Genomic DNA, 17,454 nt, shown 5'->3' on the forward strand with positions numbered 1-17,454 from the left:
TGCAGACCTTCATCAGAAGGGCATTCAAGAAAAAATGAATACCCCCCCCCCCCAATCCGGCTTTTCATCTCTTCTCAGATCAATCTACTAGACGTTTCTGCTGAGGCAACTTGAAATTCTTAAGCTTTGCTTCAAAAGGATTCATGAATTCCCCTCACGGTTCAAGTGCACTCACCAAGTGTGGGGAATTCCTTTAGATCTCTTCTGAAGAATGCTTTTAAGTCAGGAGGCTGTATCTACAAAGCAAAGTCGCTTGCTCACAAACCAGCTCTTCGCTGGAAGCACCATCTCCCTAAGAAGATTCACTATTGTTCCCTGTTTCCTCTTGCCTYTCTGTAATTACCCCATGGCAAGGTGAATATCTTCATTATATCCCATGCCAAGCTGTAGTCCCCCTCCTACAACAGAAGATGAACATCAGCCCAGCTCGACCTGCACCAAGAGCAGGAGTTGGCCTCTGAAAAGCAGGTTTCTTCCCCAGCAATCCAGCCACAGACTTGCACCTTTGACAATGGTTCCCTTTCATCTCTCGTCTTTGCTGCTGCCTGGTTGATTAGTAAAAGCAACTGACTTGGGAAGCAGATTCAGGGCCAAGCCCAAAGGCTTTGCTCTCTGTGTGTTTGCGTGGGAAGTTAAATTCCTTTTTGGAAGTATCTCACCACTCCCCTCTCCACATCTTTGGTGGAAACCTTGCTCTTGTTTGCTAGCTACAACACTAAATGAGCACATTCTTACCTCCTGTTAGCTTTCTAGCTTAGCAGCTTTTGGCTTCCCAAAGGCATCTGGGGTGAGTATTCAGTTTCACTGGTGTGAGCCAAAGGTCTCCAAACTCCTCTCTGCCAAGAAAGAAGTGTCATGTGTTCGAGCTGTGAGGCTCTAGTATGTTCATAGTCACCATTCACTGGATGGTTCTGCCATCTTTGACCAACAGTAAGGACTTTCTTTCCTTGTTCTTTTTCCCTTTCTCCTGCCGCTATTCCATGCCCTTGTTTTTTAAAAGCGTTTCACGTGTGTGTGATCCCGTGGTGGTAGGGGCAGGAGCTGTGCACAGGACAGCCTGGGAGGCAGAGGGAGGTCCCGGCAGCTGTCCCCCTCCCTACAGTAACTCCTTGTATTCCCGGGTGTAAGGTGGGTGCTGCTCTTGCACTTACGTCTCCTGTCTGCAGCCTCCCCTCCGCCCTGATCCATGACTTTATTCCCATCCTCTGTTGCATTTAGCGGCTTCTTGGCACTGGCTGGAGGCAGCCGCAAGCTGCCCTGCCAGGAATCACTATCCCTGCGGCAGCCTCCTCCTCCTAGGCTGACTCAGCCTCTCTTGGGCACAGCCCTTTGAGCAATTGCTCTCTCTGCCCTATCCGTCTAGAGCTCTTTTCCCAGCCGTCCGAGCAACTGAGTCACTTCCTTCTTTAAATCTGCCCTTAAATCTTCCTCTTCGCTTAGTCTCATGATTCACCACCGTTGTGTTTTGAGAAGCTCCCTGTGAAGAGCCCTGAGCAAGGAGGTGCTCCCCGTGCAGAACGTCCGTCCTCTTTGTCATTAAGGCAGGGCCACGGGCAGCAGGCCCCGTGCTCGGGGACACCAGTGTGGCAGCTCCCTGCGTGTTACTCAGCAGCCAGCTGGAGCAGTSCCAGCAGGTTTCTCTTAGTGTTAAGTCTGACGTGGTCAGAGGAGTCAGCCTCTGCTTGGAGGTGAGCGCGTGTCGTTTCCATTGCCATCAGCGCTCGCTGCCTTCTACCACCCTCTTTAATTAGATGCCATGCAAGAGCCATTACAGCGTCACTGCCACTCCTCCTCATTTCTTGGAAATTTAGGRGATTTCTACTTAGAGCTGAGTTGAAATGCGCTCAGAACATCTGAACTTCCCAATTTTTCATTAGGTTCATTTTGCTGCCTTACCTGCATATTCCTGTGACTGGGGCCCCACTCATATCCAAATGCCTTTATCTCTTCACAGTTCCATGCCCCCAAAAGGAATCCCCAACCAACATAGGAGTTAAATAGCTAGATGCTTGTTCATATGATTTAGCCTTATGGCACCCTAGACTTGAGTAGACCTGCTCTAGTTACCCACAAAGGATAGGATAAAATTTGCAAAAGCTTTTAAAACCTGCTTTCAGATGTGACTTAGGTAGTTAAGCACTAAATCCCTTTCACTGTCATTGCAGTTTGGGCTTCCAAGTGCTTAAGTTGCCCGGGCACTTGGGAAAATGACCTGCAAATGYCTTGTTCCTTGCCTGGTTATGAGTGGATAGAGCCAGGGTCAGGGAGCAGACCCAGATTTTGTGAGATTCTGKTGGTTTCCGTAGAAAAGTAGTGCCAAGGCCAGTGCCAAGGATGTGAGATCATATCTATGAAATACTTTGGGTTAAATGAAGAGGTTCAGTGAAAAGCTSTGAAGCCTTGTGTCACTCTCGAAAGTGGGGACTCTTTGTGAGGGTATTCTGCTTAGAGATATATGCAGGCAGTGCAATTAAATCTTCTTGATAGCCCAGGTTTCTTGAAATATGACCAATTATGGGTTTTTTTAAAGAAACATAATGTCCTCTTACAGCTAAGGGAATTTTGCAAGTGAAATGAAATTGCTATTGTAAAGGAGCTTCCTTTACTGGATGGCACAGGGCTGTGGAGTTTGGCGGGGAAGAAGACTTCAACCCGAGAAGACTTTTCATTTTAATCAACTCCTACAGGGAACATAACAAACTACCAAATAAGAATTGCAGTTTAAAACACAATACTGATAATTCCAAGTGCTGATTTTTAATAAAACTTCAATAATCACATTTTTTTCAGCTTCAAAATAGGCAACTCTTGAGAATGATATAACTTGTCTCTTTGAATACTCAGCCTTATGTTGTGTATATTTGGTTCCTCTTGTTTAGAATGAAGTTATAAGTCAGCAGCTGTCCGTCATTTTCACGCATTGCTACGGACCCTACCCGATTCCAAAGCTTGTTGAAATTAAGCGCAAGCAGACCTCTCGCTTAGGTAAGCATCCAGGGCCTCCACGTCATGACCTAAGGTTATCATTTAGTTCTTTGTAGAGGCCAGTGGGAACTCTGCATTAAAGGCTGGGTGCTTGTGGGAGGCAAAAGTCAAAAAAAAAAGTTAGTTTGAATGACAGAACTAGAAAAATGAAGGGCTCTTAATTTTCAYCTGGCCCATAACTCCCATTGATGGATCACTAGGTGTGTTAGAACAGGCCATCAGTCTGCAGAGTCCATGTTGCTGAATGGGCTGGGACCTGAGCCCAGGGCCTAAAGCCAAGCAGCTGTCCTAGTCTGAAATCACCATGACCAGCTCTGGCCGGCACAGGTCAGGAGATCTTCTCCCACCGCGGAGGCAGAGCCTCCCAGCCATGCTCAGAGAGCCCGAGTTGCTTTAGAGCGATCTAGAGAAGACATGGGTGAGTCTCCCGGCCCCTTTTCTCTTCAGGCAGAGGCTTCCCTGCATGATATAACTGGGTGTAATAAAGTCCATGAGAATAGGGCCCTCACGCAYGCATTTAGATGCAGTTATCTTTGGATCACATTGCTTAGAGGTGGTGCCAGCTCTCCACCAGATCTGGGAGGGATGGCTGCTATCATAGCAAAAGGTCAACACGCATCTCAAAGCTTTGAGTTTCCTTTGTCTGAAATGCATTGGGCTGTCTGCGGGTCTTCTGCCTCAGGCTGCCTAAAATAGCTTTATGGGCTTTACTCATGGAAAACAATATCCTTTTACACTATTGTCTTTTCTTTTGGTCAAAACAGGAAAATATTCTGTACGTTCATGACCTCTTCCACACCAAAGTTATTGGGTTATTTTGTCATTTTGTGATTCTAGATCCGCATTTTCTTAACAACAAAGAGATGTCAGATGTTACATTTCTGGTGGAAGGAAGACCATTTTATGCGCATAGAGTGTTGCTATTTACTGCATCACCAAGGTAAAATATRGAAACAATTCCATTCATTCCATATTTTTTTGGATGTTTTGTTGCCTCAGTTCTTTGAGTGCTCRTGATGCTAACAGTTCCAATCTTCAGTTTCCTCCTAAACAGAAAATCTCAACACCTTTTCTTTCTGCTTGATTTGCGGGACATTTTAGCTCTCCTGTCACTGAGCTACTGCCCTGTAGATGCTCCATGCTTATGGCTCTGCATCTGACTTCACTTTACTAAGGCAGACTTGCATGGAGCTCATTGCTGCATCTGGACCTTAACTGCAATGCATAATGCATTGGTTCTTAAGAATTATTTGTCATGTGAACCCCTAAATCCTGCCTTGCATCAGTGCAAGCTTTCTCCAGAGTACACAACTCATTGGCCTCATTTTATACTTTCAAATATAAAAGTAAGCATCTACTTGTGGTCTGTTCCCTGTGCTCAGAAGGCTAGAATCCAGATCACTCAGCTCAACTCAGCCTTAAAGTCCTTTCTTTCACTGCTCACAAACCTAGTCCATACACAGCTTTGAAATTCAAGATGTGCTTTTAAACAAATTTAGTCAGCCCTACATAAGGGTTGATTTCAAGATGTGGCAAGGCCAAGCCATTGAATTAGTGTAGTTTGAGAAATGTGAGAACCATTAATAGAGATGCTGCCCACCCTTCACTGAACAAAGGAAGAAGATTTGCATAAAGCAACTTCAATATCTGACCCTGTCTTCAGCTTAGGAAGTGCCTATTTTGTTTTAGAGCATATTGGTAAACATATAAACACATTCATTAAACATGAAATTGTTCATGGTAGAGTTTGACAGGAGTAAAAACAAACCAAATGTTATCCATATTTGAATTAACAATGTGCAGTCCTTGTATGGAAAAAGTTACTATCCAGCAAGTATCTGGTCTTGATAGATAAGCTAAGCTTTGCATTACCTCCAGAAGGTCAGATGGATTATCAAACAGAGGAAGAACAAAGGCAGATAGTTTTGACCGTGAATTTCCCATTTTCACCTTCAGATCAAATGGGAATACCTAGCTTTGAAACAAAGATTGCTATATACTTATGTAAATCTCACATAAATCAGCAGTTACTAACTTAAAGAACTCCACTGTGTTTTTATCTTGAAAGACAAGTTTGAACTTCAAGTTTTGATAATGAAAGAACAGCAGTCTATCCAGTTTTCTCTTCTGCCTTGTACCTGTGCAATTGTGTTGTGTCTATATGAAAGCATTATAAGTCTTAGCATAGGTTTTAAAATATTTTATTCCAAACCATTTTTTAAAGTGGCATAAGGCCCAAATTGATCTTCTTTGAAAGAGATAGTGGACTGTTTTTGAATGTTGCAAGTCTTCCTATAAGACTTGGTTGCTTTCAAACAAAAGAACATTAAGATTCTGGTTTTATAATATGCTGTACCACATTAGAGGATGTGAATTTCTTGGACAGATTTTTTTTGTGTGTGTGTGTGTGTGTTGTAATATCAGATGTATTTTTCCAAAACTTTGAATTGAAATTTCCAAAAAGACGGGCTTCTTCCTTTCAGTTTGAACTTTGTCAGTGTCTACACCTTGATGTCGCTGAGYGACAAATCCATTCATTTCAATGTGCTGTTTCTGGAGGAGCTGGTGCCATCCTTCCACTTTGCTGTGCCTTTTCAGAGAGATCACTGGACTGGTATTTCAATTTTGCTCATTTCTGTTTAGGTTTAAAGCGCTGCTGTCCAGCAAGCCCGCAGCTGATAGTACTTGTATTGAGATCAACTATGTGAAGTACCCCATCTTTCAGGTAAAGTCAGTTCTCATATTGAATTTGAACGGAACATTTAATAAGACCATTATACATAGCCTGCCCAAATTAATACATTTGTATTTGATATACACTGCTCAGAGTATTGTTCCATGAACAAAGGCTTCATCTTCCTTTAAACACTAAGCTGCACAGTGCTATTGATTGCAAGCATGTGCTGTGCCCCGGCAGATATAATCACATACATTTCACTTGAATGAGGTATGCAGACATGGGACATTTCAGTGTAAAGTACTTGATATCTGTTTATCCTATAGGCTCTTTCTATATTTAATGGACAGGCTTGGAGGAGACATAGCTCRTTCCTCTCTTTAGTAATATTGTTTAATCAGATTTATTTCTTGAAAATATAAAATCTTCTTTCTGCATTTGTAGCATATGCACGTATGTCCGCATGTATATATATGTGTATATGCTTCTCTGGGCTAGAATTAGTGCTCGGACAGTTTTCATGTGTTGACTGTTACAGCTGCAGTATTCCCATTTTAAGCTTGCTTGGAAGCTCACTACAGAGGAATTTTAGTGGATTCTTTCTCATCATCCGTGCATGCCCACACACAGCTAGGTAAAGGTGTAGGTGCTGTTGCCAGGGAAGGAATAAGGCACTAAGAGTTATATATGCCATACTTCCCTGAAAAGAAAAGATGTACTAACCGTATTGGAAAAAAMCCGGAAAATTCAGAAGGAATTAATCAGCCTCCTATATGGTGTCTTGACCACACCAAAAGGTCTTGGCGATGTGGCTGATGAGAGCTGAGGAGACAAGTCAGAGTACCTGCAAGAAGGAAACATTGAAATGTGCAGAGAGCAAGAGAGTAACCAAATAAATCCTGGAAAAAAAAAAAGGAAGTGTGGGCTACTTTTATCTCCACAGTCCTGGTGTTGGAAAACCTCGGGTGTTCCATGCAATTTTTATGTCACCTTCTGCTGATGCCTTGGATTTCTTTTTGCAAACACTGCCTTTGTTTTGTTGCAGCTGGTTATGCAGTATCTTTATTACGGAGGTGCAGAGTCACTGCTGATTAAAAATAATGAAATCATGGAGGTAAGAGATGTTTCTTTGAATTGCAGTGGGAGCAATGCTAAGTGATCTGTGTGCCCTGCTGCACRACTCAGCCCTGTGCAATGCAGGCTGTGGATTTTTAACTAAACCTACCCACATCAACCATCTGAGCTCTGTAGAAACAGGTCACTGCTTCTCTGTTTCACTGAGCTTTGAAAAAAGCATCTGAATTTCTAACTCTTTCTCAAATAAGGAGTGCCAAACTAGATGGCAGAACAGCTTTAGAGAGATGCATGTGTAATCACCTGGGCTGTTGAAGAGCTTGTGCTGCAGTTCAGCTGGCTGCTTGCTCTACTTTTGTGACATCCCCAAACTTCTGTGGCTCCAGAATTTATGACTGATTGACTGATCTATTGATAACAGATCCAGCCACACTTCCTCACAGTTAAAAGTAATTACAAAGCAGCACATGACTGCTTAAGCCACAGAGGCAGCTGCAATAGGATTTGGCTTTATCTTTCCRAACTGCATTTAGCAACTTGCCTTATTACAAATATGATAACAAGAAGCACCAGAAATACTCCACAGAAATCTTTGCAGCAATTCATAATTGGGGCCAGCTGGCTGCTATCACATCAGCACTGCAGATTTCCAGCACTTGGGTTTATTTATGGAATTAAAGCAGAGCTTGAGTAGACTGCGCAGGAGAGGCAGAGTAATGTCACAGCAGTTTCAGCAGGATAACCTACCATGAGAAGACAAAAAAATTAAATCCCTTTCCCTGGTTGTAAAGGACAGAAAAAGGACAATAAGGGAATTCCTGTTATGAGGTGTTACCTTGTACCAAGCCTGTCCACCCATTTGCATCATATCTGTGCACCAGCCTGGAGCCAGGTAGTGCTTTAGACAAGACCTTGCTACTGCTCACAGACCAGAGCAAGGGGCATGTGGGGATCTGACTCCCTTTTCTTGAGCCTGCTGGGGTGACAGGTTTCAAGTTTATTACCTCTATAGATTCTTAAGCTACACGAGTTGGTTATTATCATCTGGTTTGTGTCCCTATATACTACTGGCCCTTTTCCTGACATCTCCACATCAGATCCAGGGGTTTCATTCAACCAGAACTTTGGGAGCAGAGGAGCCCGGACATTTTCTTCCTGGAATGTGATTGCAATCATATTTGCAAAGTGACCTAAACCTCTCCAGTATGCTACATTCTTTTTAGCATTTCCTGCATTCCAAAGCCGGTGTGGAGACCTAGCTGCCAGGAGTGGTCTCTCCATGCATAGTCCCTCAGTCCAATGTGGAGGGGACAGCACGGGGTTGAACCAATGAAGGAACCTTCTCCTTCTGACTGTTTATCATTCAAACTGAAGCAGGGGCTGAGGAAGAAAATATAATGAAACGATGAAAAAGCCAGCTCTGGTACTGTATTGCTCAGCAATAACTATTTTTTTCCTCTTTTTATTTTTTTTTAGCTTCTCTCTGCTGCTAAATTTTTCCAGCTTGAAGCTTTACAACGACACTGTGAGATCATTTGTGCAAAAAGCATTAATACAGAAAACTGTGTGGATATTTATAATCATGCCAAGGTAAAAATAACCACATATCCATGCATGTTATGTATGCATCTGTCCTCATACTCTGTGTGGTCATGGGTTATGATAAAAGCAACGTGCGATGCACTTAGGGTGGTTTGTCGTATATCAAGGATTTGTCATGCATTTACTGAGCTTGAGTGGCTGGTAGGTACCTAGAATAATGACAGATCTAGATCACATAGTGTAAGAGCATCTCTGGCAGCTACACATCCCATTGCCTTGCTGTTTCAAACTCTATTTGTGTCTGCCCTACGTGGCAGACCTACGCCTTATCACAGCAGCACAAACTGCTGAATCAGTTAATGAGAATCACCTACCTGAATAACACCTCCGTCTTGCACCTTCCGTGCAGGACTTCCTAAGTACAGTTGCCTGTCTCCTTCTGCCTGTAGCCCRTGGAGGTGATAGGCTCAGTGTTCTTTGCAGCTTTTCAATATATGGCAATGTCACATTGTCAAAGTGCAACGTCTCACAGCCTTGCAAGGATGGTAATAGGAAATTATTTGTGTGTTTTGGAGAGATTCCCAGCTTCTCACTGAAATCAAATATTTACTTAGCTTGTGAGGAAAACCTGAGCCATCAGGCATAAAGTCATGACATTTCGAGATCTATAAAACCTATTTTAGGTCCTTGATGAAGGTGTTTGCCACATTGATTGTGTCCCTTTTTTGTTTATGGTATGTAGTTTGATTTTCTGTTGCATGATGAAATTAATACAAAAATAATTGCAATTAATGTTTTTTGTTTGTTTAAAGTATCCTTTAAATGATGTTTCCATAATTTACATGGTCTTTATGAAAGATAGAATGGTGTGGTGTGACACAAATGTTGAACAGAATAATCCTGTGGATGGCTCTACAAACTCCCACTGATCAGATATTTATTCCCACCGTCAGGTATTTCCTCCAGAGAGTGGTAATGATAGGTCTTGATGTGTAGACACACGCAACTGGTATTTGAAATAGCATGAAGTACCACTTCCAAATTCAATAATAGATTAAATGTATCTGCAGGTCCACTTACTGTAATAGGAAAAAAAATCACAGTTATTAGAATCTTGTTGAAAAATACCTGATTAATCTTCTAAGCAAGGTGGGAACTTAGGGATTTATGTTACTGTTGCCAAAAGCAAAACACATAATGTGTAAATAAAACTCTGTTTAAGATCACATATCTTTCCTCCAAATTGTGAAATGTAGCTCTTATTTTCATCCTGAACATTCTTGAGCCCAACTGTAGACTAGTTTTTCCATAAGGGCCTCAGCCTGAAACTTCTCCATTCATGGAGAGGTGGAGGTGGTGTCTAGGCTTGAGAGGCTGGGGCCATGTGTGTGTTAACATGTGGAGTTCACAGCAAGGGTATCTAAGCTACCTGAGAATGAAGTCCTGGAATTAGTTAAACCAGGTCACCCTAGAGCTCTGCCTGGACTAGTTTACCCTGCTTCCAGTAAATTACCAGTGAGAAGCTCCGTAGTGCCACAGTGGAAGATTTCCAGGACCTGAACTAACCCATTTAATTGTAGTTCAGATATCTCKCTGTTATCCTGCCTCCAGAGAAGACCCTCCGTGTTTTTGCTGCAGCTCCATGTGATGTGCGAGTTGTTGATTTGAGACATTCCATTCTGCTCAGAGTGCTCCAGTCACAGTAGTTTCATTGCTTGTTATCTAAATTTGAGATAATGACATGGGGTAGAGGAGGCCACATGGTCCTCACGAGCCAAGGGAGCTCAGAGCAGTTCAAGTGCCGGKGGACTGTCCGGCACTCGGTGTTGCTGTCTGAAGTACCAAAGAAGCTCACGGTAGATTCAGTGAGGGTGGGAATAAGGTGGACAAGCACTGAAGCCAGGGATCATTCAGTCAGACAAGAGCAGAAGACTGTGGTTTTGGTCTTGGGTAATGTGCTCCTGTTCTAGGTACAATTTCTAGTGCCTTGAGTTCTGCACATTCGGCTGTGCCTCTGCTCGGGCAATGYTGAGACCTGCTTTTCTGAATGGCAAGCAGGTTGGCTTTGAGACACAGAGAGCACAGTCCTCATGGTATCTGAAAAGAAATGAATTTGCAGAACCAAAAAAGAAGTGAATTTGCAGAACCAAGGCCTGAAGTGAGCAGGTTTGGGAGGGTTTCTGGGTTGGAGGCGTAGGCTGTGGGAGAGGAGTGTTTAGCAGAGTGGCGAGCTGTGTGGTAAGAGCTGTGGGGACAAGAGACTGGGACCCTGGATTAGAGGTAAAGTATATGGTAGGTGAGAGAAAGTGCATTTGGTCACATTTACAACATTTAAAAGTTGAATGAAGAGTATTAAAATCATACGTGGCATTGCTATAAACTTTCTGTTGTTTTCTTTTGATTGGTATCACTTTCATTTCCACTCAAAATCTTTGTAACTATTTATTGTCTCCAGAAGGAGATGGAATAAGTTGGAAAATTGGCTTTACAGAGCTGATTGATTAGCTACCACTGGGCACCAGTTGTGCTTGCCATGAATGCTCAATCCAACCAAATTAACCAGAGTTTTGAATACATGCCACTCAGCACTTGCACAGCTTGCAATCTGGGGCTCAGCGCAAGCCTAAGGAAGGAAAGAAAAGCACATTATTTCCTCAATACCATGAATATAATGAAATAATGATCAGGGTTGAATGGTGCTTCAGAGAAGGATACAGATTCATACATAACACTGGTCGTATCCAAGAGCAAAGTAATTCACTCATAATTTGATAAAAAACTAGGTTGGAAATCAAGTTGAAATCATTCATTCGCCCTGGGAAGTAAGCTCCTACCTAGCCCTAATCTCTGTTTATTTTCTTTTTTTAGTAGTTTCCACTCTTAGTTCCCAACATGATGTTAAGGTTATAATGGCTGGTGTTGTGTAGTTGTTCCAATCTCCAGCAAGCCAAAGGTTCCCATTTCTTCTTGGAGCTCAGACCCAGCAGRAGCTTACCTGGACAGGAGGGTGGATGTGTCTGTAAACTCTCATGTCTATAGCAGATTATCATGTCCACTCCTTGCATGACTACAGGAGCAAGCCCGTGGCTCAGACACTGTGACTGCATGTCCTAGTGAAGGTCACTGGAGGTTTGCTCATGCATTATGTCATCCCTGTCTCCTCCAACACCGTGTGGGTCACTGTGAAGTTCTACACCACATGCCCAAGAAGCCCCCATTTCTCCTGCAAAGATTTCTTGAAGGTGATTTGGATGGTGTGTGTTCCAGGCTCCCTAAGGATGATGTTCATTAAACTTGGCCTCTTTGGATTTCTCCAAACCTGTAGGTTTTGGATATGCCTCCTAGCATGAGTCCTGGGTCTGCTGAACCTYCTGGTAAACCTCCCACCAATTCCCAAGGCCCCTAGACTTTAGCCTTGGATTTCTTTTTCTATAACAGAGGGCTCTGTAACATGGAATTTGTCACTAGAATTGTCAGTGTAAAATACTGTATTATTAATTCCCACACACATATGCACCTGTATCCAAAAGGCTTGGCTTGTTTGTTTGTTTGTGTGCTGCTCTTAYGCACTGTATTTGCTGACCAGGGTTTACCAGAGTGGTTGTCTTTCTCTGATTTCACTTGTAGTTCCTCGGAGTCACAGAACTCTCTGCCTATTGCGAAGGCTACTTTCTAAAAAATATGATGGTCCTCATTGAGAATGAAGCTTTCAAACAGCTGCTGTATGACAAGAACGGAGAAACATCTGGTCAAAACGTACTGCAGGACTTACAGAGGACGTTGGCCACAAGGATTCAGTCAATTCATTTGTCTTCTTCAAAGGGCTCCATTGTATAAAGCTGAGGAAGGCGRCAACACTCCAATAAAGACCCTGCAAGCTAAGTCTCCCGTTGCAGTTGTTTAAATGAATATTAAAAAAAGAAAAATCTCCTTCACATCCAAATAGTTCTGTGTTGGCCAAAGGTGCTGCGTTGCGGCGGCGGCCTCGTCGGGATGAGGGAATGCAGAACACGTAGCTCCTTGCTCTGAGCAGCAGGGATAGAGCCCTGCTTGTCAGTGAATCGCTGTTGTAGTCGCGTTCTGAACACACGAGTGGTCGCGGAGCCAGATGCCAATAAGAGCCAGAACCCGCATCAATGAACAGCAGAAGCCCCTGCCTGTGCAGTGATGCCGTGGAGGACCTAAATTAGTGATTTAAGGCTGTTTTGCTCCACAGTGTCACCCATTTAAGAACTATATCTCTCCCGGAGTCCATTATCGTGTGCATTTAAGAGATGTAAGAACTGCGAGTTGCCGTTGAGCAATGATTGACTGTGCTAGAGAGTGGGTAAGACTGTTGTAACTGAGGAAATAGACTGGCAGATTTTTAGGGGTGGGAACTTTTTAAATTGTTCATAAAAAAATAAAGGGGTGGCCTTGTAGTTTAAAAACTATTTCTTAAGTTTAAATTTTCATTTTCGASAGAGCTGTGTTTGGGAACCTATGTAATGTTTTGTTTTGGTTTTTTTAATGGTAAAATGTACATTGTGTAAACATAACCTATGATCAAGTTTTGCTTGTATTCTTTCCTAGGGTGGTATAATCTTGCCTAACAGGCTATGGTTACACCAAAGAGGTACCTTACCGAGACTATCTATAATAGAGTAGTTGGGGAGGGAGGGGGCAGGAGAACTGCATGCTAATCGTGACTCGGGGTTTCAAAGCGATGACAAACTCAACATGCATTTGCATGGTAACTGTACCCGTGAAATGTTATGTTTGTGCTTCGTTTTGCCAAGACAAATGCAATGTTACTTCTCGTCAAACTCCATTTGTGAAATTAGCATATTTTTTTAATTCAGTGCAATTGGTTGTGAGATGATACCCCCCCAGAGACCCTTCCCGAGATGCTGATTTCTGTTTGCTGCAGTGAAGGGATACTAACAGATCTATATTCTAGTAATGTGTCAATACTTTGCTACTGGCCAGAGAATGTATCTGAGTTAGACTTTTTTTTTTTAAATTATAATTAAATATGTACTATAGAATGATTTCTCACTGTATCTTGAGAATGTATAGGTTATCTACAACACAGGGCTTGGATGGGGTGRGATTGGGGGTGGGATTTAACAGCAGGGCTCCGTTTATTTTGCAGCGTACTGGCAGCAAGGCAAATGTGCTAAATGCCACCACGTTCCTGATGCTCTGCCTCTGAATAAACACCTCTCATGAACCGACCGATTCAAAACATAGAGACTGCAGTAGGAAGCAGGCAGAGGTCTTGCCTTGACCATGGCGAAACGACATTGATGTGTTTATTTATAGCGTGCCGCTCAGAAACTGTGCCCAGTCCACAGCCTCTAGACGTTTTATTTGGGCAGTGTGTGGTAACTCCTTGTTCTCTCGCTGCGGTGGCTGTGCCGGGGGCTCTTCCATCCTTAGAGCRTTCCGAATGCGCACAGAACAGTCTTGGCTTTGGTTAGCAAGACAGGGGGAAGCTGTTTTGTGACTCCGAGGTGCAAATCCTCCTGTATTCTTGGTCTTTTAAAACGTTACGGTATGTGCAACCRATTACAAAAATGTGTGAGCTGCCACCGGTGTCGCAAGGACACAGCATGCCCGTCAGTCAACCAGTTTTCCCTGCGCAGCCAGGTCCGCACAAGGTGATGGCCAATTTAGATGATCACAGCTTTTCTGCAAACGCTGCCAGGCTAGAGGAGCAGGAATGTGGTTGATGCAACTACAACACACCGGGATGCTTATTGGATGTGCTTCCTCAGCCATGGAAATCCATCCTTCCAARCCAGTAACAACTAGAGGCTAGCGAGAGATCTTGCCCTGCAGCTTCAAGTTTTGAAACAGCAGAGTTTTTCAGAGAGCAACCACAGGGCTGAAATCCTTCCCTTGGGTACGTGCATAATGCCCAGCAGGGTCCCCAGGAGTCGCCTACACATATTTCCATGGGCAGGATGACTTTCTGTGGGACAAGCATGCGGGCGCACGAGTGGCTAGGCAGGCCGGTGTCTCATGGGGTGGTGGTAGCCACCACTGTCCCCTCGCTCCTGCAGGGGTTGCGAGTATGGAGGGCTGAGCACGGCAGTGAGCAGCGCAGCCCACTGCCACCACCACCAGCTCTGCTTTAGCAGTCACCATGGGACCCCAGGAGAGAACAAGGTCAAAGCAGCATATTGCTCAAAAATGTGCGACTGGGTATTTTTGGATGTCCTGACTGAGACAGGAAAGGGTGATGGATACTGATTTATAAGGGAGTAACGTTTCCCCTTAAGAACACTGGTGGTGCCAGAATCATCAATGTATAGGGAAGGAACCTTTAAAAGTTAGGATTTCCTTCTTTTTTTTTTTTTTTTTTTTTTTTTTTTGACATATGAATCCCATAATTTTTGCCAGCAAAAGTGTCAGACTGTAACTCAAGCACTCATTTCTCTTGGAACTAGCTTGTGGATCTTTATGGATCCACAGACTGGAGTTTGCAAACTGTGATTTCAGTCCGTTTCACATGCCGTAGCACCAGCTGAGGTACAGCTTGTCCACTCCAGAGGACGTGGAACTTGCAAGTTCTTGAAACTTCCACTGACAGGAATCCACAGTCTTYACCTTGGAATTTTTTCCTAATAGCCAATTTATTATTTCTTTCCTGCAAAGCAAGCCATTGGGTTTTTTTTTTCAAGCCTTGACATGAAAAGCAGATGATCAATGGCCTTCTTATGAGAAAATTGTTTTGTGTGAGAGAAACCTCTCTGCTTTGCTCACTGGTAGAAGTTCTTCGTAGTCCCTTCAGAAATATATTCTCCAATTTCTGCAGTCATTCTCCTCTTGACTCCTTATTTTTCCCAAAATACTTTAGTGGGGATTTTATCCCATACAGAATGAACTGCAGTAGTTGTCTCATGAGTTTTACTTACAAAATACCTAAAAATATATCCCAAAACACTTTTTGAAAGAACATCCCATAGCATCTAGTCTATCATCCGTTATAATTMCTTGGGACTTTACTACTGCCTTACCAGGAGTTCCCATTAACATTTGTCCGTTTGTTAATACCTTTCAAAGTATAACACTTAACGCTCATCTTTATTAAAAGCTCTTCTGGCTTAACTGGGCAAGTTCCCTGCTTAACTTTGATCATTTTCAGTTTTGGTTGTGCCTTCTAGCATGTGGCATAATCTCCTGACTTTATGATACGTGGCTTCTTGCATGGATTCTTCATTCCATTGATCTGGGTGAGGAAGGGCTATGTGATAAACTTAGCCTAAAAAGCTGTGTGCATATCAGTGGGTATCCAGGAATACCTTCCCTATCAGATAAGCTTCTTCCATCAGAGATTTTTATTAGCATTTAGAAAGATATTATTATCATTAGAGAACAACAACAACAAMAAAAAACCTTCTGCTTCTTTGGTCTGTGTACAACTTTCTATTATTTGCCAATTTTGAAGTAAATATTACGTCCAGCATCTCTAGGTGAAATGGAAGAAATATAAAATTCTTAAGATTTTTTTTTTAATATTCTAGTGTGAAATGACTGATAAGTTGTTTTGGTTCCTTTGGTATCTTTTCTATACTAGTCCCTTGCTGTAATCCTTGAGGATTTGGAGGCATTCTGCCCAGCCTCACTGCAGATCTTTCCTTCTGCCTCTTTACAAGAGATTTGGCCCCATCTTAGTTTCCAGATTTTCCTCACATTTTCACCTTGCCTCACTGACAGCGAGTTTCCACACGTCCCGAGTTTTTATTCTTAAGCCTTGCTGGATCCTTTCCCAAGCCCAGAATTGGTATCTGTATTCTCTCTAATGAGTAATTTTCCAATAATCAGCTTGAGAACTGAGAAAAGAATGGGGAATGTAAGAGGGCAGAGGTTTTGGACATCAGAGAGGAAGGCTCGTACTCTTTGCAGGACAAACTTCAACACTGTCTTCTTGTTACTCAAATTTTCCCTGACCTTTTCCTTATCCTTCTGTCCTCTAAACACATCTGGTGTCCAGATGCTCTCCACTCTGGAAAAAGGCCAGTTTTGTAAAGGCTAAGACTTTTTCCCAGCTAAAACTTTTCCTGCTTGGTCTCAGCTTCTGAGTACATTTGGGTAAATGTCTATTAAAGACGCAGGAAAACATCTTTAAAGATGTGTGAAGGCTCAGTAGCAAGTCTCCTGTGGACACTAATGAGAGCTGCCTGCTGAATCTCCGTGTGCTCCTTTCCACACTGAGCCTTTTCTGTATTCTGTCCTGAATATCYGCCGACCACTGGCTGTGTCTCATACCCTGTGCTGGCCCTTCTGCATGTGTTACAGCATCTGGTGCATTGGGGCCCTTTCAGGAGCTCTCGTTTTGTTTCAGCATAGCATGATGCTCTTTGAAGATTAAAAGAAAAAGAGAAGATGCCCAGTTTGTACTGGAATAAATKGCTCTGAGTTGGTGTGGTCAGAAGGAAGAAAGGGAGCCCCTTCTTCCCCATATCTATCCAAAATTGCAGTTCTCTTATGGCACAGAATGCTACTAACTCCGTGGAGACTTTAGGTATGTGAGACCCTGTGTAAGTGGACTTTTATGTTCAAGAAAAATGCAAGTGTTGTTGAAGTTCACATATCCACATACTCGAGGCAAAGCTCAAACCAGCTTAGAGAAAAGRTCCTTCCCAGTACCGTTGTCTGTGGGTCAGATCCTAGAACCTGGGAACCTGCAGAGCTTGTTGAAATTGGTTGCAGGTATTTAGAGCTGGTCCTGTCTTAAAATGTTCCRTCTTCCTGGGGAAGCTTCCTTCACTAAAGCTGCCTCTCAAGTCAGTGGGTGATTTCCTTCTTTCATGAGAGCTAGTTACCTAAACAAAAAGTCAAACAAAGTCACACAAAGAYTTGGAGTTAGTTTGCTTGACAAGGTGTCTTTCATGTGAGGATCTGCAAGGGTTTACAGAAATGTAGGGCTGGRTGTTTCTTTCATCCCCTCGCCCAGAGACATACGTCCATTGAAATATATAAGGATTAAGAAGGATGTTTAGGATGTGTTCAAATATGTAATAATCCAACTTTCGGGACAGTAACCTTGAAATAGCTCTCTGAAATCCCTGACCTGAAATCCCATACATGACAAAATCACATACTTTATGTGACTGTGTATGAGGCCAACATTTTGTCTTKAACTCCTAGCACTTGCAATCACGTCTTCCATTCATTTATAACAAAAA

At 43.0% G+C, this 17,454-nt stretch overlaps 1 protein-coding gene across 1 annotated transcript in view; it reads left to right on the forward strand.

Annotated features, from left to right (window-relative positions):
* Positions 1 to 12,819, forward strand: part of BTBD11 (BTB domain containing 11) — a 163,749-nt gene extending 150,930 nt beyond the window's left edge. Inside the window, exons 12-17 of the mRNA XM_026052270.1 lie at positions 2,880 to 2,985; positions 3,823 to 3,925; positions 5,629 to 5,710; positions 6,708 to 6,776; positions 8,213 to 8,326; positions 11,906 to 12,819. Coding sequence (XP_025908055.1) covers positions 2,880 to 2,985; positions 3,823 to 3,925; positions 5,629 to 5,710; positions 6,708 to 6,776; positions 8,213 to 8,326; positions 11,906 to 12,115 — 684 coding nt within the window. The 3' untranslated portion in view covers positions 12,116 to 12,819. The remainder of the gene's footprint in view (positions 1 to 2,879; positions 2,986 to 3,822; positions 3,926 to 5,628; positions 5,711 to 6,707; positions 6,777 to 8,212; positions 8,327 to 11,905) is intronic.
* Positions 12,820 to 17,454: the final 4,635 nt, after the last annotated feature.

Source organism: Nothoprocta perdicaria, unplaced genomic scaffold (assembly GCF_003342845.1).
Source record: "Nothoprocta perdicaria isolate Ctin4 unplaced genomic scaffold, notPer1 scaffold_86, whole genome shotgun sequence".
Classification (NCBI taxonomy): domain Eukaryota; kingdom Metazoa; phylum Chordata; class Aves; order Tinamiformes; family Tinamidae; genus Nothoprocta; species Nothoprocta perdicaria.